This window comes from Mycteria americana, chromosome 2, assembly GCF_035582795.1.
Source record: "Mycteria americana isolate JAX WOST 10 ecotype Jacksonville Zoo and Gardens chromosome 2, USCA_MyAme_1.0, whole genome shotgun sequence".
NCBI classification, from domain to species: domain Eukaryota; kingdom Metazoa; phylum Chordata; class Aves; order Ciconiiformes; family Ciconiidae; genus Mycteria; species Mycteria americana.
Window position 1 is genome coordinate 23,367,819 of NC_134366.1, and position 20,849 is coordinate 23,388,667.

General features: G+C 45.8%; 1 protein-coding gene and 1 long non-coding RNA gene across 3 annotated transcripts; both read right to left on the minus strand.

Annotated features, from left to right (window-relative positions):
• Positions 1 to 542: 542 nt before the first annotated feature.
• On the minus strand, positions 543 to 7,343 carry LOC142406582 (uncharacterized). 2 transcript variants are annotated; one of them, XR_012774618.1, is made up of 4 exons: positions 6,672 to 7,343; positions 5,548 to 5,716; positions 3,375 to 3,515; positions 543 to 2,859 (listed from the first exon to the last, which is right to left on the minus strand). It is a non-coding gene; the product is annotated as an uncharacterized LOC142406582 (long non-coding RNA). The 2 variants fall into 2 exon arrangements; XR_012774619.1 differs by lacking the exon at positions 3,375 to 3,515.
• A 1,088-nt stretch (positions 7,344 to 8,431) lies between these two features.
• Positions 8,432 to 16,918, minus strand: VIM (vimentin). The gene is made up of 9 exons (XM_075492704.1): positions 16,296 to 16,918; positions 16,055 to 16,115; positions 11,872 to 11,967; positions 11,566 to 11,727; positions 10,930 to 11,055; positions 9,980 to 10,200; positions 9,843 to 9,886; positions 9,337 to 9,422; positions 8,432 to 8,798 (listed from the first exon to the last, which is right to left on the minus strand). The coding sequence occupies exons 1-9, from the start codon at positions 16,835 to 16,837 to the stop codon at positions 8,757 to 8,759; spliced, it is 1,380 nt and encodes a 459-aa protein (XP_075348819.1). The 5' UTR covers positions 16,838 to 16,918; the 3' UTR covers positions 8,432 to 8,756.
• Positions 16,919 to 20,849: the final 3,931 nt, after the last annotated feature.

The following is a 20,849-nucleotide window of genomic DNA, read 5'->3' on the forward strand; positions in this document are numbered from 1 at the left end:
GGATGAAAATTTAATGTCAATGACGGCAAAGTAGGGGGAAAAAATAACTCGTAGCTATTAGTCCTTAGGAAATAGATCTTTGAGTCACTGTGGATAACTTTCTGAAAATGTCAGCCCAGTACTGAGCAGTGATCAAAAAAGTAGATGGGATATTTTTACTCACTTTGAAGGTAACTGAGTACAAAACAGGAGTTCCCATTATGTCACTCTGTGTTGCTCCAATGCACATGTCTTCAAGACTGCTGGTTGTCTTAGTGTGGTGGGTTGGCCCTGACTGGACACCAGGTGCCCACCAAAGCCTATCACTCCCCTCCTCAGCAGGACAGGGGAGAGAAAATATAACAAAAAGCTCATGGGTCGAGGTAAGGACAGGGAGATCGGTTATCAATTACCATCATGGGCAAAACAGACTCCACTTGGGGAAAATTAATTTATTACCAATAAAATCAGAGTAGGGTAATGAGAAATAAAAACTAAATCTTAAAACACCTTCCCCTCACCCCTCCCTTCTTCCCGGGCTCAGCTTCACTCCAAAGTTCTCCACCTCCTCCCCCCAGCAGCTCAGGGGGACGGGGAATGGGGGTTGTGGTCAGTTCATCACACCTTGTCTCTGCCGCTCCTTCCTCCTCAGGGGGAGGACTCCTCACACTCTTCCCCTGCTCCAGCATGGGGTCCCTCCCACAGGAGACAGTCCTCCACAAGCTTCTCTAACATGGGTCCTTCCCATGGGCTGCAGTTCTTCACGAACTGCTCCAGCATGGGTGCCTTCCATGGGGTGCAGTCCTTCAGGAACAGACTACTCCAGCGTGGGTCCCCCGCGGGGTCACAAGTCCTGCCAGCAAACCTGCTCCAGCATGGGCTCCTCTCTCCGTGGGTCCACAGGTCCTGCCAGGAGCCTGCTCCAGCACAGGGTTCCCACAGGGTCACAGCCTCCTTCAGGCACATCCACCTGCTCCGGCGTGGGATCCTACATGGGCTGCAGGTGGATATCTGCTCCACCACGGACCTCCATGGGCTGCAGGGGGACAGGCTGCCTCACCATGGTCTTCACCAGGCGCTGCAGGGGAATCTCTGCTCTGGCACCTGGAGCACCTCCTCCTCCTCCTCCTTCTTCACTGACCTCGGTGTCTGCAGAGTTGTTTCTCTCACATATTCTCACTCCTCTCTTCTCACTGCTGCTGGTGTTGCACAAGTGGGGTTTTTTTGTTTTTTGGGTTTTTTTTTCCTCTTCTTAAATATGTTATCCCAGAGGCGTTACCACCATCACTGATGAGCTCAGCCTTGGCCAGCGGCAGGTCTGTCTTGGAGCCGGCTGCCATTGGCTCTATCGGACATAGGGGAAGCTTCTAGCAGTTTCTCATAGAAGCCACCCCTGTAGCCTGCCCCCGCTACCAAAACCTTGCCATGCAAACCCAATACACCTAGTCACTTTGTTTTACGTAGATTACGGCAGAACTAAAATGAGGAGAAGAGTGATAAGAATTCTTAGGGCTACAGGATGGCTTCTAGATGAGAAGACAGTATAAATGTTAGAAACATGCAGAGTCACTGGAGGGGAGCTACGAGAGAAGTCTGTCAAATGAGGAGTGGCATGGAGGGGTCGAATGCAGAATGATTATTTACTGTTTCATAACACAAGAACTACTGGAAAGTCAACAAAATGATCAGACAATGAGGATAAAATAATCAAAAGAAAGTGTTTTTCCCTGGTACACTGTCAAATGATGAAATACAGGCTAACAGAGGCCAAAAATATCAAAGGATTCGAATCAGATCAGACAAGTTCATCGATGATCTAGATAAAGCCACTGGCTCAAAAAGTCCCTGAATTTCTGTTTGCTGGAAAATGAAGGCTATTCCAGGGACTGGAGTCCTGCTTCTTATGCCCTTCTCCTCAGCAAGCACTGTAGGAGACTGAGTGGATCGCTGGTGTCACCCAGTATAGCTGTTCATATGTTGCCTTCACCCAGCTGCCAGGTACAGAGGCACACGCACCCATCTGAATTCCTGCTACGTTCTCGTACTGGGTCTGGCTGGGATGGAGTTAACTTTCTCCATAGCAGCCCCTGTGGTGTTGTGTTTTGGATTAGTGGCTAAAGCAGCGTTGGTGACACGCTGATATTTTGGCTGTTGCTGAACAGTGGTTGCACAGCATCAAGGCTTTCTCTTTGTTTCCCACTCTGCCCTCTCCGTGAGTATGCTGGGGGTGGGAAAGGCGTTGGGAGGGGACACAGTTGGGACAGCTGACCTGAATTGGCCAAAGGGATATTCCATACCATATAACAAACATCATGCTCAATCAGCTCAATCATCAGCACTAAAGACTGAGGTAAAGGAAGAAGAAGGGTTTTGGCTTCCAAGGTGGCCATTGTTTGGAGACCAGCTGGGCATCCATCTGCCTGTGGGGGTGGTGTGTGATTGCCTTTGTTTTTCTTGAGGTTCCCCCCCACCTTTTCTTCACCTGTTAAGCTGTCTTTATCTCGACCCACAAATTTTCTCACTTTTGTTTTTCTTGTTTTCTCCCCCTTTCCCACTGGGGGGCTAACGGGGGTGATCAAGCGGCTGTATGAGTGGCTGCAGGCCAGGTTCAACCAACCACCATTCTCCATCCTGAACATGATTTTGTTTGGTGCCCACCAAATCTGGGACATCTTCCTGGACTTCAGAACCACAGCCAGTAGCAGAGAATAACTGCAGAGCAATACTCAGAGAAAGCTGTGTGTCTTCCCTTTGCGGCCATACCATCCTGGATGGTACACTGCAGTCAAGGATCCTCCAGAGAGGAGAAATGCTCCATTCAGGCTGTCTTCGCCTTGCAGTTCATGTAACCCACCACAGGGAGACAGCTGCAATACGTCTCTGAAAAAGAAACGGGCCGAAAAAGTCAGCCTGAGGAGTTTGTATGGAAACTATTACACGCCAGCGTGCAGAGATTTGGCTGCTGCGGGCTTGCTCTTTTCTGAAGCAATGTGTTTGGTTGCTGCAGGCTGAAGCCCGTGAGCAGCATTTACCTCTGGGCAGTTCATGGGCCTGGGAATGACCTTGGACTGGGTTGTGAAGGGGCCTGTTAGCAGGAGCATTGCTGCCCTTACTGCAGAAGAAGGGAAATATGGAATGAGGGATGCGATATGCTGTAGAGAGAGAGGGGCCCACAGTTAAGGGAGATCTACACCATGCTGGGGAAATGGATTTTGTTCCTACTTGTGCTATAGCTTTCCTGGCTGAGGCTGGGAATTTCACTTGAACCATGCTTTGCATTGGTACTCATGAATGTCTGAGCTTAATTTTGTGGGAACTTGATCTGAGATCCAGACTGGGAAAGTACCTGGACCTGAAATCAGTAAGTGCCTTAAAAGTATACAGTGCTAACCGACCTCACACCAGACCCCCGAGGCTGACTTCCACTTCTGAGCTTGACTGCTGTGCTCTGTGTCCCCTTGTATGAAACAGGGCGGATAATACCCCACCTCTCGCAGGCGTGTTGTGAAGAACCATGAAGAACAGCAGAAGGTACCCTAGAGGAAATTAAAAAGTCAGACTCTTTAAAACGGAGAAATAAAGTGGAGGAACACACACGCAGGAGGTCTGAAAATGCTCTAGCAGTGAGTGGTGGTTCCTGAAGTGCTGTCAGGTATGTGCACTGAATGAGACAAGGTCCATGAATTTGCAGCTGAAATCTGTAGCATTATGCATCAGCACGAAGGGACCAAATGAAGATTGAAGATGTAATTTTATTTTTGGCACTTCCTAATTCTGCATGCGTGACTGCACTCAAGCAAATGTCTGTTTGAGCAGTTTATTGTATGCAAATGACTTTAAAATTTTCAGTAATATCCAGGCTTCCCTTCCCTTCCCCTGTGGAAGGATTTGCAATTAAAATTGCCGATACTTACCTGTTGTTAGGGCACCAGAGAGATTCTCTATCCAGCCACTCAGCTACTCAACCCCTCCAAATGTGGGAATTTATATCCCCCCGGCACCTCCCCTTCTGCCAGCTGGCGTAAGCAAGCCCTGGCTGGGAGCAGGAGCCTCCCAGTGCCAGGTGTGCCCCAGCAGGATGTGATCTCCACACAGCATGGGGCCTTGGTGACTGCCCTGTCACCAAGAGCCCTGTGACAGGGACGTCAGCCACAAGTTTCTCCATGCTCCGAGGGTGCCTGAGGGTGATTGAGAGTCTACGGGATATGTTTTAATTGACTAGTGGGAGAACATACCAGTCCCAAAGTGACCAGTAACCCACTTACATGTGGGATTCTGCACCTGCAAATAGGACTTTGAGCGTGAGCCCATAAGTGCTCTAATCACAGGCAGCACCAGGCACCCTGCCTGGTGTGGTGAGATCTGGCCCAGACCCCATTTTGGGGGTTAGGATGAGCAGTTTCCTATAAGCACTTTTCTGAAGGTCTTGGTTCCTTGGGTGCTTTCACGGCTTTGCATGAGGCACCCAGACACCTGCCAGTCTGTGGGGCAGCTTGGTGCCGTGGGTAGCACCCCGCAGCCTGAGGCACAGTGATGCCACCAACCTACCATCACAGCGATGCCACCAACCTACCATCACTGCTGTGGGACAGCTTTCCACTATACTGCCATCAGGCTTCATCCAAAGAGTCCCGAGTTCTTGAAACCTCACATTTAAACCAAGCTTTCAGGACCTCAGAGCAGTCTTGCAGCTCTTTCCCTTAGCTTTTTCTTCCATGCATTTAAAAAAATACAGATGTTCCCACTGAGCACAGTAGCCAGCAGTGAAAGCACCAGGGTCATTTGCAGCTGAAAAGAGCTGTCACAAGGAGGGGAAGAGAGAAGGCACGAGCCTTTGGTTGGGCCAGGACTATGAGCACTCTTTGTGAGGCAAAAAGTATGCTATGTACTGAAATATTACCGAGAGAGAGAGAGAAGGAAGGAAAAGGGAAAAAAGGAAAGGGAAAAAAGGGCAACGGAAAAAAGGGAAAGGGAAAAAAGGGGAAGGGGAAGGGGAAAGGGCAGGGAAGGGCAGGGAAGGGAAAGAGAAAAGAGAAAAGAGAAAAGAGAAAAGAGAAAAGAGAAAAGAGAAAAGAGAAAAGAGAAAGAAAGAGAAAGGAGAGGAAGGAAGGAAGGAAGGGAGGAAGGAAGGGAGGAAGAGGAGGGAGGGAGGGAAAAGTGTATTTGCTGTATACTAAAGCAGACAAACTGAATGGCAGAAGAAATGCATTAGTTACGTGTTCCCAGGGGCTTGGAATATGGAGTCTCTGCTAACAGTTTCCATATTTTGCAGGGTTATTAAAAGAAAAAAAAAGGAAAGGAAAGCAAGCTTCTGGCTATATGAAGCAAAATAAACTAAATATGAGGACCCTTAATTATCTGGATGATTAATCTTATTTACTGTGAGTACAGCTTACACATTTGGAGATAGTAAGCATGTGAGAGATTTCACAATGCGGCAAAAGCACTTAGGCAAAATCAGTTCTGCCTGGGTTACCTGGAACAGACCCAGTGTCAGAAGGTCTTGTTAGAAATCAACATTTACAAAAAAAAGCAGTGTTGCCTGTAGTAGTAACCTCTCTTACTCACCATACAAGGACCTGGTGACTGCCATGGGCACCAGTCACTCAGCAAGCGAGGCAATTCAGCCTTGGAGTGCTGCTGCTCAGCTCACGGGAACAGCTTCACGGTGCTCGTCGGAGGGTAGGACAAGTGCCCAGCTGCCGTTGAGGGCTGCCCAGCTCGGTACAGCTGCCAGCTGCAGTTATTAGGATGTGAAATACAGTTCTGAGGTCAGCTGCTGGCTCAGCACTAAGCAGCTTTTGGTGATTATAAATGAGCATAAGCCTGGTGTGCTTAGATCAAACACTGAGAAGTTTACACAGTCACCATCCGCTCTCTTTTCAACCATGAGGGTACTCTCACACTCACACAGAGAGCAGGCTTTGGAGGTTTCCTGCAATCTTCCTATCCCCTTGGCAACTAGGTTTCATTTTTATTTATTTTTATTTATTTTTCTATTTATTCCCAGGGTTGAAAGCTCTGCCACATGCTTTGCTCTGCTCTGAGTAACCCCAAACACAAAAGAGCCAGGAATAACTCCTTTGCTGCACTGTCAGTGCTTGCTACAGTCACTTCTTTCATCTACTCAGTGAAGCAATCAAAGGCGAGAGAAAGCAACAAGCCAGGTAGCTGCCAGCAGAGGGAGAACGGACATCTGAAAGATTATCACAATGCAGGTAACCTCCAGCAGTAAAAATGCATTTCAGACCTCCTGTGCCATGTGTCTCTGCCCAGAGCCATCATGGTCCCTACTGTCCCCTGGCAGAGCTGGCTCTCCCTGCCCACACACTGCCAGATGCCACTGTCCAGTGCTCCCACACTGCTTCAGCTGCAAGAAATGACACCAAGCATTTCTGACTTTTCAGTGTCTGGATCCAGAAGACTTCAGAAGTCTGCAACAGGCAGGACATCAGCACCTTATCCCATTCTTATTCTGAAAGGCTGTAGACACTTGTGTCTATTGTGTTCAAAATTAGCTATTGCACATGCCCAGAGCTATCACAGAAAGCATCTCCCATGCAAGCTCATTTGTGCTTTTTTTTATCATTCTGGATGTTGACAGGTAGTAGAAAACCTGGTGCCTGTAACCTCCACAGCATGAAAGAGACTGGCTTCACTCTTTCACTTTTTAATGAGGCTATCCTACTCACCACACTGTAGACCACGGGGACTCTGTTCTGCTTTGCAGCAAGCAGTGGCTGAGGCTTGGGTCCAGGCACTCTCCTCAGGGTTGCTTCTGGCCCTTTTGCGTGGAAGAATCGCCAGAACAAACGCAGGACCAGCTGCAGGACTTTTCTCTCAGGTGAGCACCTAAAACACCAAGCTGGACAGGCACGTATCCCAGCCTAACGGATCTGTATGCTTTGCTGAACATCAGCCCAAGTGCAGTGTAATGGGGAAGAGAAACTCCCCTCTGGCCTGCCGGGAGGTGGGAGCGAGAGGTTGAAGTCCTCTGTGAATACTTACTAGAGAAAACCAGGGTAGCAGCAGCATTGCCACACCTTGTTTGAAAAATTAGGTGCTTTTCTGCTGCTTCAGCACTTCTCCCTGGGAGGTTCAAAGATGTAAACTGCAATCACACCTTGGCCCCTACCTCCAGGTTGCGGGATGCCTGTGTGTGGGAGCTGTCGAGGGTTTCGGCACACCCCAGGCACTGCCTCCCTCCCTCTTTAGCATCCTGGCTGCGCATCTCCTCACCCGGTGCTGCAGACAACGGGATGACAAAAGCGGGCTCCTACCGCCCCCTCCCTCCAGTGCCTGCACTGCAGCGCGTTAGTCACGCACTGGAGCAAAGGGAAGAATCGACAGGGGTGAAGACAGAAATTTTTGTTCATCCCTATCAGATAGGGATAACAGTAAGTTATCTATAAGAAAAACGGTACGTTTTTCTTACAGAGCAGTTCCCAAGGCTTGTGAGAGTGTACATGAAACTACTACCACTACCTTGAAAGAGCGCTGGATGCAGTTCACACTTACTGAACAACTCCAGTTCCTGTTTACTCATTCCACAAAAGTTGTATCTGAGTGAAAGCTTACAGGAAGCAGGGTTTACAGGAGGAGTGATGCAGAACAGAGTAGCTACTTCTGTGGGCCAAGAGCTGTGCTGAGGTTTTGACTATGTTTTAATGTGAGAAGCATCTTACTCTGCAGAAAAAAATTTTCTCTAGTAGGTGTTCACAGAGGACTTCAACCTTTCACTTCTGCCTCCCAGAAGACTATGGCAGGCCAGATGGGAGTTTTCTCTTCCCCCTTCTGCTGCACTTCAGCTGACATTCAGCAGAGAACACCAAGCACGGTGGCTCTCCTTTATTTAAAGGGGTTTAACTGTTAGAATCAGGTCACCACTAGGGCAAGTTATTTTTCCTCTGCTTTCCCTTTAAATACCTCTCCTAACCCCCACTCCATCTGAAGCCTTCATTTTACTTTCTGTAATAGACACAAGCCTTTGGGAACTAGTCTTTCCTGGAAAATGAAGTCAATGCATCAAGTCAGCTGTTAACTCTGCAAAGGTGCTGTCTCAGATAAGGGCTCGCATGAACTATTTCACAGCTACTTAACTACTATGTTTTATAGCACCAAGTTTTAAGGTATTGTGGGTATTCTTAGCTTTTAGGAACTCTGTCAACTAGTATATGGAAGCAAGATTAAATTTTATTAGCTTGAAGTATCATATTTTATTCAAGTGATAAGAAATATCATAATACATTATGCATCTGCCAGTTATAGTCCATTTTAGTTGGTTCCAAAACCTAAGCAGTAAATGAGTAAGACAGTTTATCTAGTTAAACTGAAAAAAACAGCATTCCACACAACCAGTACTGGAGATGTCAACTGTATAGTAATTCCAGCATTATGTTGTTATGGCTTTCCAGAAAGTCATGAAGTTAACAAATTAGAACACATCAAGGGCCATTTTCCAAAGATTTATTGAAATAGCGACAGGTTACTCATACTGTGCTGGAAAAAGCAGTTTTATTGAATTCAGATACTTAAAAACAGTATTGCAGCACAAGATATTGCTATTTGTAAACTAGACTCCATTGTAAACTCTAATCCTTCAGGGAGAGTCAATTTGCAAGATCTAAGAACCTATTTCCTAGCATAATAATCTTGCGCTCATGGAAAAACTGCAGAAAGGCACTTGAAAGCTGTTTCTTCCTGTAAGACATGGACTTTTTAAATCTTGCTGGTAAGAATTTCTCCTGCATTAAGAAGTAGGCATCTTCACTTCAGCTTTACTCCAAGTCATCATGATGCTGGGAAGTTTCATTAATAACCTGTTGAAAAACAGACATTTGCATTAAGTTTTAGTAGTAAGATTGTTTTTTAGATTATTGTTTTTTCCAATTAGAATTGGAACATCCAATACCACAGAAATGTGAACAAGCGGGTATCAACTCTCACTTATAAATTAGAAGTTCTAGTTGGCTAAAGGTGTGCAGAAAACATTTAAGCTTTGTTGACTTAGTCTGAAAACAGTATCTTGTCCTGAACAAGTACATCTGTTTACTGCCACATGTTTTTCTCAGGTGATGCAAGATATCTTTTGAGAACTTAACTCGGCTGAACTTAAATACTCACTACACAGTTAACTGTCAGCCACTGAAGGTTTTATTATCAGATGAATTTTGTGATCATTTCCACAGAAGCCTGTTTGCTACATCTGTATGTTCAGCCATGCAGCTTGGACTGCCAGATGCTGTTGTACTCAATACTTACTACCATATACAGGCTGCACTGACCGGTAGACAAACTTGAAGTATTTTAAGGTAACCAGCTGTGATGATAGAAATAAAAATCAAAGTTACCACCAACCTGTCCGTCTCTAGTTTCAACAGTCTTAATTAGAAGTGTCCTCTTTGAGTGAGTGTCAACCATTGGCTGAGACTCAATGTTGGTTTCTGCAGAAGAAAATGTATTATTACCAATAGTCTAGATGAAGTGCCTCCTCAAAGAAATGAGGTGTAACAGGTTTTAGTGTCTACTTTCAGAATCCCAATTTAGTATTTGAAGAAGTATCCCTCTCTGAATGATAAGCTAATCTCCTCCATTTTCTCCCTATTCCCCTTAAAGCACCTTCAGCAGGCATATAAACCAATCACTCACTATGTACTCATATTTAAAAATATCTGTGCCCAGGAACAAAGTAGCTCCTCCCATCCAAGGTTAAGTAATTGCAAATATTGTAGTTATATCTAAGAAAAACATTCACATGCAACTGCATTTATACAAGCTCAAATACTAGAGTAAAAGGAACTACCCAGAACCTTTTTGCTAATGATAGAACAGCTGTCTAAACTGAAGGAACAGAAACAGCTTACCTCTCAGGTTCAAAGAAGCAAAGGTTGGAATAGGCATGTTAATCCTGAAGGAAAAAAGAAATGGATAAAGTCAGACATGGGTACAGAGTGTCTTCTAGTAATTGCTGTTTAGAAAAGTGTCTGCGTGTGATTTTTACCTGCTCTCTTCACCCTCCAGCAGTTTTCTGTAGGTGGCAATCTCAATATCAAGAGCCATCTTTACATTCAGCAGGTCTTGGTACTCGCGGAGATGGCGAGCCATTTCTTCCTTCATGTTCTGAATCTCATCCTGCAGACGGCCAATAGTGTCTTGGTAGTTAGCAGCTTCAACAGCAAAATTCTCCTCCATTTCACGCATCTGGCGCTCCAGGGATTCATTCTGGAAGACAGTAATGAAGTCAAGCACTACTGCAGTTCAGGCACTCTTCCCCACCCTCAAAGCCCTTCAAATTTTTAAAAAAGGGAAGTTGAGTTACATTAGCATCCTTTCTGAAAGCACCCAGACATGTCCCAAATTTGTCATCTCTTATCCTCCCCTTGCAAAGTTAAGGTGCATCATTCTGCTACTTGATCTGAGGTGTGCCATGTATTTGTTTTACCAGGTGGCAAAGCAATCTCTTACAGCAAGTCCAACACATGCAGTACAAGTCAGCAGACAGGCAGTCCTCAGTGAGGGGATTTCAGGTGTACTATACACTGTTAAATCCATTTCAAGCCAGCTTTTAAGGCAGTCAGGTTCTAGCAACAGCAAGATTTGCACTGCCTTTCCACTGCTCCTCCAGCTTTTCTTATAGCTCCAGCTGTACCTGACAGACAAGCCATAAACACTTCCAGAAAGCGTTACATAAACACTGAATATTATAGCAAGGGAATGAACTCATTGTTTATACCTTGAGTAACACTAGTTCAGCATATCAATCTAACCAGTGCACTGTAGTGCATGCAAGCAAATTGAGCCCATAGCATCCTTTTCAAAAAGTACTGATATGCTGCTGTATTGCATGGGAGATCAGCTGCAGTCACACCTATATCTAAACAATTGAACTGCAGTGCGGCGCTTAAAGCTGCAAAGGGAAGAATGTCCCAACAACTGCTGTCTTCTACTTACGCTTCCCTTAAGGGCATCAACTTCACAGGTGAGAGACTGAATCTGTCTGCGATATTCATTAGCTTCTTGTTTGGCCTGGCGCAGGGCATCGTTGTTTCTATTAGCAGCTTCGGAGAGATCTGCAAACTGTGGAAATCCCCAGTTTGGTTAGCGTAACACTTCAACAGAAATGGTACAACAGGCTTTTTTTTGGGCACAGCATTTGAGGGCAACTGAAGCCATTACAAGTCATAACACCCAAAACATTTAAATGTTAGCGTTACTCTTAAAATGCCTATTTTTAATTGTTAAATTGGAATGCATAGTTAAACCTTTCATACTTGTTTCCTCACCCTGTATGTTTCCTATCTTTTCATCATTTTTTCACCCATTCATTCACTCCTTTCTCCAGTATTTCATCCAATATCTGCTTCAAGGTACAAGCAGCATAGGAAAGACTCCAAGTCTGATGCTGTGCTTATGGCACAAAGTCATGTTTTCAGCTGTACCCTTCCAAGACTAAAAGTTTAAAGACGACCCTGTGCCATGGCTGTGTTTGTGTCCAGTAGAGAGACACAGGAAACACCAAGTGCTACAGCAAAGCTGTTATGTACAACTAGTTTGAATGCTTGATGCATCTGAACAGATTTTACTTACTTTGGACTTGTACCACTCTTCAGCTTCCTGAAGATTCTTAGCAGCAACGCTTTCATACTGTTGGCGAACATCACGCAGGGCAGCAGTAAGATCAGGCTTAGAAACATCCATATCAATTTGGATGTGCTGTTCCTGGAGTTGGGCCTGCAGTTCTCGGATTTCCTTAGAGAGAAGCAGACACTCAGTGTTATTACACAACAACACACAGAACATACACAGGTGGGAACCCTGGGCCAGAACCAGTGAAGAGCTTACTTGCTCGCTAGACTGCCAGCATCTCATCACAGACCTCGTTGTTCAGCTTACCTCATCATGAAGCTTCTTCAAGAAAACAATCTCCTCTTGCAGGGACTCAACTTTGCGCTCAAGATCAAGACGTGCCAGAGAGGCATTGTCAACATCCTGACCAGAGAGAGAAGACTGATTAGCAATCTTGCAAAACTGTGATGTAGAAAAGTCTTTTATGGCAAGTTCATTAGCAAATAGAGTGATGCTGTATCTGAGCCTCTTGGCAAGACAATATGAAATCAAGAGCTGTGAAAAAACTTTTTGCCACCTCCTACTCTAGCCTCAGAGACCACTATATGCACCTTTATTGTGATTTTGGGAACTATACAGCATATGTAGATTACTTCGTCTTTGCCAACGTATTGCTGAGCATCAAGAGCACAGATCATGGTGGGTGTAAATCCTGCTTGAAGATGAACCGGGTACTTGGGTCAGAAGCCAGCGGTAAGCTCTTTTAGCTTGACTACACTGAAAGAGTCAATCTTGCAATTTGAACACTTCCATTTTTTCCACTGGGGCTTAAAAGTGCAACCCATGCGCCTACATGCCTATCAGTGGGCTTAATTTCTTGTTTATTTCTTATGGGCTCCTTCATGATCAACCACAAAGCCTTTCAGGTCCACAGCCCACAGCTTGAAAGGATACTTGTAAAGCTAGTGAGGTACGTATAGGAACTGCAAGCATTTACTTCTCCAAGTGGTTCGACAGATCTCCTTTGAGAAAAAGAAAGTATGAGCATAAACACAAATAGAGTTAGTCATCATTGCCTACACCCTCACACTAGCTGGCAAAGACTCCACCTTTTGCTGGACAGAGATAGTCTTAATCAACAGCAAAAATTCATTTAAGGCACAACAGAAGATACGCCATGAATGTTACATGGGAGCAGCTTGAATTAGTTCAAAAACATAACTTAAGACTAAACATTGATTGGCAACTTCCTATGTTTTAAATGTGCAACTAAGACAATTCATTTGCAAAGGGGACGATTGTTCCTTTCATACTGGTTACATATTCAGCTGCATGCTTATGTTCACAAGGTATTAACATATCAGGTTTTCACAGCTTACTCTAAAGCTATTTTGGATTTGCCCAAAGCATAAGCATTCCTAATCAGCAGTTCTCACTATTATGGCACCTTTGAAATAGGGAGTGTTTTCTTTAGACTCCTAGAAAGCCATTCCTTGGATCACTCCTACTCTGGGGTAAGGTGCTTGCTCCAGAAGAATTCTTCTGTTTTCTTTATCCAGCAAAACACCCCTTTGATGTGTTATTCCATAACTTCCCTATCAACTCCAGTTTTACACCCACAGTTCATATCGGCTCTATTTTTCAATTCAAAGAAATCCTTAATTCATTTGTTCTCCTCCCAAAAAAACTTGAAGATCATTCTGGAAGGAAATTACATGGCTATGACCTAACATGTTCACACAATTAGACAGACATCCAAAGAATTTCCAGCGGATTTTACAGAAATCTGTGTACTGAAGACTATATTTTTATCAGAACACCTGAACAGCTAACAGGATTTTTAGCAGCTGATAATACATTGAAAACATCTTAAATTGAAGACACTTTGAATATACGGTATGTATTTTACTATATACATTATCATTAAGTTAGGGAGTGAAGAATTAGTGTATCTGTATTTCCTAGGTATATGGAGAGCCACATAAATAAGCTACTTGTAGCCTGAGCAAATGAGGTGTAAGACATATACACATGCAATTGGACTACACATTGATTTTATCCTAGGAGATTCTTTAACGCCAGTCACATAGTTTGCAGGGTTGAACATCCATGTTTACTTCAGACAAACCTCATGTTAGCCAGGAGCTGACCTGTTAGTCTTGTCACAGGCTCAGGATCTATTCCTTGCTGCCGGAGTAGCTGGCAAAGCCGCAGTAAATAACTCTCTCACTAATTGTGATGCTTGTTGTCCCAAAGGAAAGAACGCACTGAACCTTTAGATTTACTTTACGTAGTATACCCCTCAGCATGAGTAAAATCACATGTCTTTGTTCAGGAGAAGAATTAAGTTAAAATTCATTGCATCCAAGTTGAACAGTCTCTAAAGCAGGCAGCTTTTGGAAATATAGAATTTTCATATAGAAGTTCAAATATTTGTTCACTTTCTTTTAGAATACTGAAATATACGACTGCTCCATCAAGTAAAAAGTAAATTTGATGCTACATTAGAACAGTGAAGTATCTGAAGTGTTCCAACTCCATGTATACAACTTTCCAGTGCAAAAATATAATGGTTTAATAAAAGCTGCGCATTTTTTTTACAACGGAAAGCACAACAGGATGTTTCAACTTCAGTGTTCTAGGAATTTAATTTCACTTGCAAGAGAACAATACTTATACTGAAACAGATTTAGTTTTCAAAACCTGCATGTTAAGCCTACCCTTTCACAGTAAGGAAAAATTAGTTATTACTGTGGTTCAAATCAAACACGCTAGCATACACCAGTTATGCCATGTGTGGATTTAGTATACTGTTTCCACAGACAATGATTTGCAATTCTTATGCATAAGCTACACCTTAAGAGGTTAAATGGATCCAGTTCTGACTGTACAGCACACACAGATCTACTAGAGGCTGAGCTCCTGAACAACCCATCTCCACACTGCAGGGAAGAGCTGGATGATGAAGGTGGGATATACACAAAGCCCAGTTCATTTAAAAGCCTAGAGCCTTCATGAAGTTTAATTGGTTTGAAATAGAGGTAGACATGCCTTGAAGTGCATCAATTAAGTATGAAAGATCATTTAAGCCAGCCTTAAGTCAAAGGACCCTTCAACTGAATTCAGCAATGAATCAGAACAGATTAGGTTCTCCAAAACTTAACTTAAATGCTTCTGAACAGAACTTCACACTATGTTAAATTGGCTTAGCGCTCAAAGAAACAGAAGCTGAAGTTAAGGCAGCATCTTGAACTGTTCTGTTTCAAACTTCTGTCCCCAGAATGCCAGCACTCTGAATTCCCAGACTCCAAATGGGAATAGGTGTCTCAGTTTCCACATGTTATCTCATGAAGACACCTACTTTCCTTCAGAGACTATGAATATACTGTAGTCAAAAGCCTTGCGCAGGGAAATGCTGACAATCAAGTCAGTAACTACATAGATGTCTACTAACATCTACAAAGAGCTTTGGGACGAAGTCAGCCTGTGCCCAGCTGTCTGGAGATAAGGACAGTCACTTGCAGCCAGGAGGAATGCTAGCAATGCCCTTTCACACCAGCAGTTTTAGGGAAGAGACCTTGTTTTGAGAAGGCACATTCCTAAATATCTCCTAGTCCAAACAAGGCTTAATCCAAGCTGAAAGCTGGTTTTGCACAAGTGAAAACCTGAGATCAACAATTTTTCAACACTGTTTCCACAGTTGGTTCTGGCTGTCATGTAGGTTTTAGTATATCTGAATAAAAATGTAGCATCCTACAGAGACTAAACTCTGACACAACTTGTTTCCTATGTTAACATCTTCGTTTACAGAGGATTAAATTCTATATTCTTAGCAGACATCCAGAGGAAGCAGACTTGACTGCTGAGACCTCGCCCCAAGGAACAAATTGTCTACTTCTTGTCAGCAGACAACACCCATATGAATAATTTTAAGTTTAAAACTGTTGTCCAGTAATACACTGACCAAAGTGATTCATTAAAAAGGAGCTCTGTTTTGTCTAAAAACTGGACCATATACATGATAGACACTTTTCGCTAGAAATATGCCTGCACCATTACACATTTAGTAAGAATGCAGCCCACTGCACCCTCCCCTCCGACACAAAGGGATCTATTATTTCAATCTGCTGCCACCACACTTGCCATAATGCCTGTATCTGCATTCCACGGTGAATCCCATAGAAACCATTAATACTCTTCAGCCAAGCGAGCAGATGGCCCCCTTTCACTTTTATTGGATCGGAAAGCAATTCCACGTCGGAGCGCTTTTTGTAAAACAGGCTAGACTTGGATAAAGCAAGACAATAGTTTCCCTCCCCTCCCCTCAGACCGCAGCATCCCCCTAAAGAAAACAAGGAGGGCTTGCGTGAGAACTGATGGAATTCCTTTGTGCGAGGAAAGCGAACTCCCGCAGTCCCATCCTCCCGTCCCAGGCACCACCACCGCCGCCCCAGGCTCTCCTCTCCTCCAGCTCCCTCCCTCCAGCCCCCGCCCCGCAACCCCCACAAACCTGTCTGAAGGACTGCAGGTTGTTCTCGGCCTCCTCCCTCTGAAGCATCTCCTCTTGCAGCCTGGAAGGGGCGAGACAGCGGTGACGAGGGAGCGGGGGTCCCCCCAGATGCCCCCCCAAGCCCGCCGCGCCCCCACCCCAGCTCGGGATGCTCAGGGCTGCCTCCGCGCCAGCGGGAGCGGGGGGGGGGGGCCGCGCAAGGCGCCGGCAGCCCGGACCCGCCCTCCCCTCGCACACTCACTTCTCCCTCAGCCGCATGATGTCGTCGGCGAGGTTGTCCCGCTCCACTTCCACGCGTGCCTTGTCGTTGGTGAGCTGGTCCACCTGCCGGCGCAGCTCCCGCATCTCCTCCTCGTAGAGGTCGCCCAGGCGGGACGTGCCCTTGCCCTTGAGCTGCTCCAGCTCGGCCAGCAGGATCTTGTTCTGCTGCTCCAAGAAGCGCACCTTGTCGATGTAGTTGGCGAAGCGGTCGTTGAGCTCCTGCAGCTCCACCTTCTCGTTGGTGCGGTTCGCCTTGAACTCCGTGTTGATGGCGTCGGCCAGGGAGAAGTCCACGGAGTCGTGGAGCCGCATGGGCGGCATGCTGCTCCGCAGCCGCACCGACGTCGTCTTGGTGGCGTACATGCCGCCGGGCGAGGCGGACACGTACCGGGCGGTGCTGGGCCGCAGGGAGCTGCCCAGCGAGTAGCGGCTGCTGGAGGTGATGTAGCGGGTGCTGGTGCTGGGGCGGCTGCCCCCGCCGAACATGCGGCGGTACGAGGAGTTCTTGCTGCTGATGCTCATGGCGGCGGTGCGGGCTTTGTAATCCGGGAGCGGAGCGGGGCGGCTCGAGTGCGCGGCGGGCGAAGAAGGGCGGCGGCCCCGGCCCGGGCCCCTTCTTATGGGGCGCCGCCGCCCGCCGCCGGGCCCGCCCCGCCAATGGCCGCCCCGCCCGCCGCCACAGGCCGCCCCGCCCGCCGCCCACCGCCAATGGCCGCTCTGCCCGCTCTGCCCGCCGCCGCGCCTCGCCCCGCGGGGAGGGGGCGGCGGCCGCCCGGGCGCGGGGGGCGCGGGGGGCGCGGGGGTGCCGGCCGCCGCCGCGGACACAAAGGCGGGCGTGCGGGGCGGCTGGGGGCGGCGGGGAGAGGCGAGGAGAGGCGAGGGGGGCAGCACCCCTACCTCCCCGCGCGGCAGAGCCCCGAGGGCCGGCAGATTTCTCGGCGGGGCCGCGGGAGGGCAGCCGCCGCGGCGGGGGAGGCGGCGGGCAGGGCGCGGCGGGGCGGTGGCCGGCAGATGGGGGCGCGGGGGGAACCCCGGCAGGGCGCGGGGCGCCCGGGGAGGACGGGGCTGACGGCGGCGGCGTCCTCGGCTTCGCGGCAGCGGGCGCTGAGCTTTCCCTTGCCTCTCGGTATCCCCCTCGGAGAGCTGGGGCGGTGATTGCAAGGGAGGGTTGGCAGGTTTAATGTTACACCGCAGGGCAGGCAAAATACTCCAAATAACCCAGGATGCATACATTAAAAAACCCTCTATAGGTACGATGCGTCTATATATCTATACGTATCTATATATCTTTTTGAGAACCTGTTTCTTCTTTCCCAGCTTTCTGAAAGAAAGATCAGGGAAGAGTGATGCTAGCTATTCACAAAGGGCTGCCAAATGTCCAAAATAAACAGGCAGAAAAATAGTACATCTGTGTCTTCTTTAGCTGCCTCCCATGACAGCAATCTCAGCTCCTACTTCTGTGCCGAAGACACAACGCTTACGCAGGCTAAATGGGTTTTCCCTGTAGCTGGGTGAGCATTTACAGAGGTAAGGCTTAATTCTGCCATTATTGTAACAACGTTCCCAGCAGTAACTGTTTTTTAGCATCGACAGTACATTATTGAAATAGCTGCAATCAGGATCTTGCTCCTGGATGCAGTCCTTCTAATAACTAAGATAGTGGCAGGCTTGATTTTAACGAAGGTTTGTTTCTGCACTGTTGTACCCAGCAGACTTTTGCTATTAATTTCAGTAGGCGCACAATCAGAGTCTTAGGAAAGCACCCGGTAAAATTATAATTTTTTATTAGGTGTGATCCACAAATATCCTTTATATGTAGCTTCAAAGGCCAGACAAAAATCCCAGTGTTTCAAGAGCAATTTTACTATCAAAATGGGGCTACCAGTGGTAGAGAAGAATGATGTAGGTAGGTAGTACAGGGCAATAGCAATGGCAAAAAATTTAACAGATAAAAACTTAGACTGAGTAGCAGCAGATCGTTTCCAGTATGAATGCAGAAGTCATTTAAGGGAGATGACAGTATCCCTGACATTTAGATAATTTAAAACTTGAGTGGCCAAAGCACCAAGCATATTCTCTAGTCCTGCACTGACACATCACGTAAGGGACATCTTTTTCCTCTTTGCTATGGGAAGTGACGGATACAATGTAGAGCTATTATCTGTAATGTATTCCTTCAGCACCTACAGGATGCAAAACTACCATTGATTTTAATTCTTTTTAACTTGCAGCCCTGCAGAAGCAAATATCTTCACTGGAAATTCTGATAAACCTGAACACACACAGTGGCCAGCGAGAAAGGTAATCCTCACACCCCAATCCACAGTAAAGTCAGCTATTCTACTTCAGGTATCATACCTTTACGAGGAAGAATTGGAGCCCATATATTTTATTAAGGATTTTTTTTTAAAGGAAACTGTGCTTCTTTAGTTTCATTCTGATGGCAACCGGAAGTACAGGAATGCAGTTTGTATCTAAATGTAGGTCCTTGAGGTTTTAATTTCCTTTATTCACTGAAGCTTAGTCAAGCACATGAAGCTGACAAGGTTGAGCTACTGAAGTGCTTGCAGCCTAAGTCCTGGGCTACAGCTCATTCCATTCACCCAGCGAATAGGAGGCAGAGGTCACACGGCATTCCTGAGGCTAAGGGTCCCGCAGCCCAGCCTGGACGCTGCTGTGCTGTCTGGCCCTCTGAGAGCTCTTTATTTAAGCCATCAAGTTTGAGCTGTAAGCCTTTGTGAGCCCTGGCACAAAAGTACACACTCCTTCTATGAGCAGGCAAAAAAGTAAACCAGCACATAACCAACAGCCTCACAGATTAAAGATGCTTTCCTCAGAAGTACTGATAGTTTTAGCAGATTGTTGGTTCTTTAAAGATGCTCTCTGCCCAATCTGTTTTTCCTAACAGAGCACAACTTATACTCCACAAAACCTTTAACGGCACACACATGCAACAGTCATCCTTCATTCAGAAACTGCTTTGCCCCTAAAATCCAAGCAGGTGTTTGTTTTAGTAAATAAATATGACCCCCTCCACCATGTTTCAAGTGTAATTTCCATGTGTTTATGTCACCGCTGCCATATGTACTCTTGGCCACCTGCCTCATTGCTGTTTCTCACTATGAAATTTTCCTATAAATGTTCGGATATTGTCACTTGTCAGGACTACAATAAACCTTTAGGTGCCTTTTTCTGGTTGGCACTTACACAGATGCATAAATGGAGGAAGCTCTAAGTTTCTTGTAAGGCTGTAATAAATTTAACCCACATTTGCATCCCAGACCCCAAAGGGGAACAAGAACTAGTCTCTTGAAATGCGAAAAGATCTCCACAGTACTTGTCAGGAAAGACTCTATCTCAGTGTAGCCATAAAAATCATGGAGAGTGTACTTTGAATTGAAATGAAACTGCAGTAATGAGCCTAATTTTAAGGAAAGTGCTATGGGACTCTCAGAGACCATGGCTGGTCAGGGTCTTGACCACTTCCTACATGAAGGACAGACAGCTAATAGCACCACTAAACACCACATTGGGGATTATTCATAAACTATTAGTTGTCATCTGTGTTGTTTATTGCGATGCTTTCATTAGCAACTCCAGTACGCAGTCTGGAGGTATACCTGGTATATCTACTGCCTGGGCAGCTTGCCATGTCACTTACCTCTACAGAGGTAGATCAGAAGTAAGCCAATGGCACTCTTAAAAAAAGAAATAGGTATTTTTATTGTGAGCCTTTCAATTCACACTGCAAAATTTATTTTGGCATTTTTGGGCTTTTTGCCAGAGAACTGATGTATTGGTTCACTGCCAAGAATGAAATACGGAATCAAGACCTAGAAGTGTAGCAAAAAATATTGTTGTGTAACTTTCATTAATAGGGAAAATGGGTGTGCATAGGGAGAGGGTACAGATGCCTGAATGGCTTTATACTGAAAATCTGTTATGCTAAAAATGAAAAAGTCCTCATAACAGTCAGAATTTCCCTGACTTTCTTGTACAAACATCTGTTGGTCTGAAAACATCACTGAAAAGAATGGCATTCACATTTTTTTGATTTGTCATTTTATTTAAACAGTGAGAAACTAGACAAATTTGGTCCAAATATGGAACGTGCTTTCCAATTATTATAGACCTTGACTAAACAGATGTGAATACTTTCATCAATCAGATTTGTGCACTTTTAGTAAAGTTTCTGCTTCCAGGAGGTATAAAATGACTCATAAATATTAAATATCCAGGAAAAACATCCTGCTATGCAAAGGCAATCACTTTTGTTTCCAGTACCGTTCATCAACCTTAAGCCCTGGCATGCATGGGGCCACAGAGACATTCCTTCACACTTCCTCTGCTCCATGAATATTGAACAAACTCTAGGCAAAAGGGACCCGCTTTAACAGAAGAATGTGAAAGACTCGTAACGTCCTACAGCAAACTGAATAGGGACTCTCCATAATGCTCAGCCACAGCAAGTGCTCTGGCCTATCGCTTGAGTGAGTGCTGTAACTTTTAGTTCGAAAGAGCACTTCCTCCTTCA

Coding starts and splice junctions, on each gene's coding strand:
- VIM (XM_075492704.1), bottom strand. CDS start 16,837: ATGAGCATCAGCAGCAAGAACTCCTCGTACCGCCGCATGTTCGGCGGG. Junction 11,728..11,871: donor TGAAGAAGCTTCATGATGAG/GTAAGCTGAACA, acceptor CTTCTCTCTAAG/GAAATCCGAGAACTGCAGGC. Junction 9,887..9,979: donor CTGGAGGGTGAAGAGAGCAG/GTAAAAATCACA, acceptor TTTTTCCTTCAG/GATTAACATGCCTATTCCAA.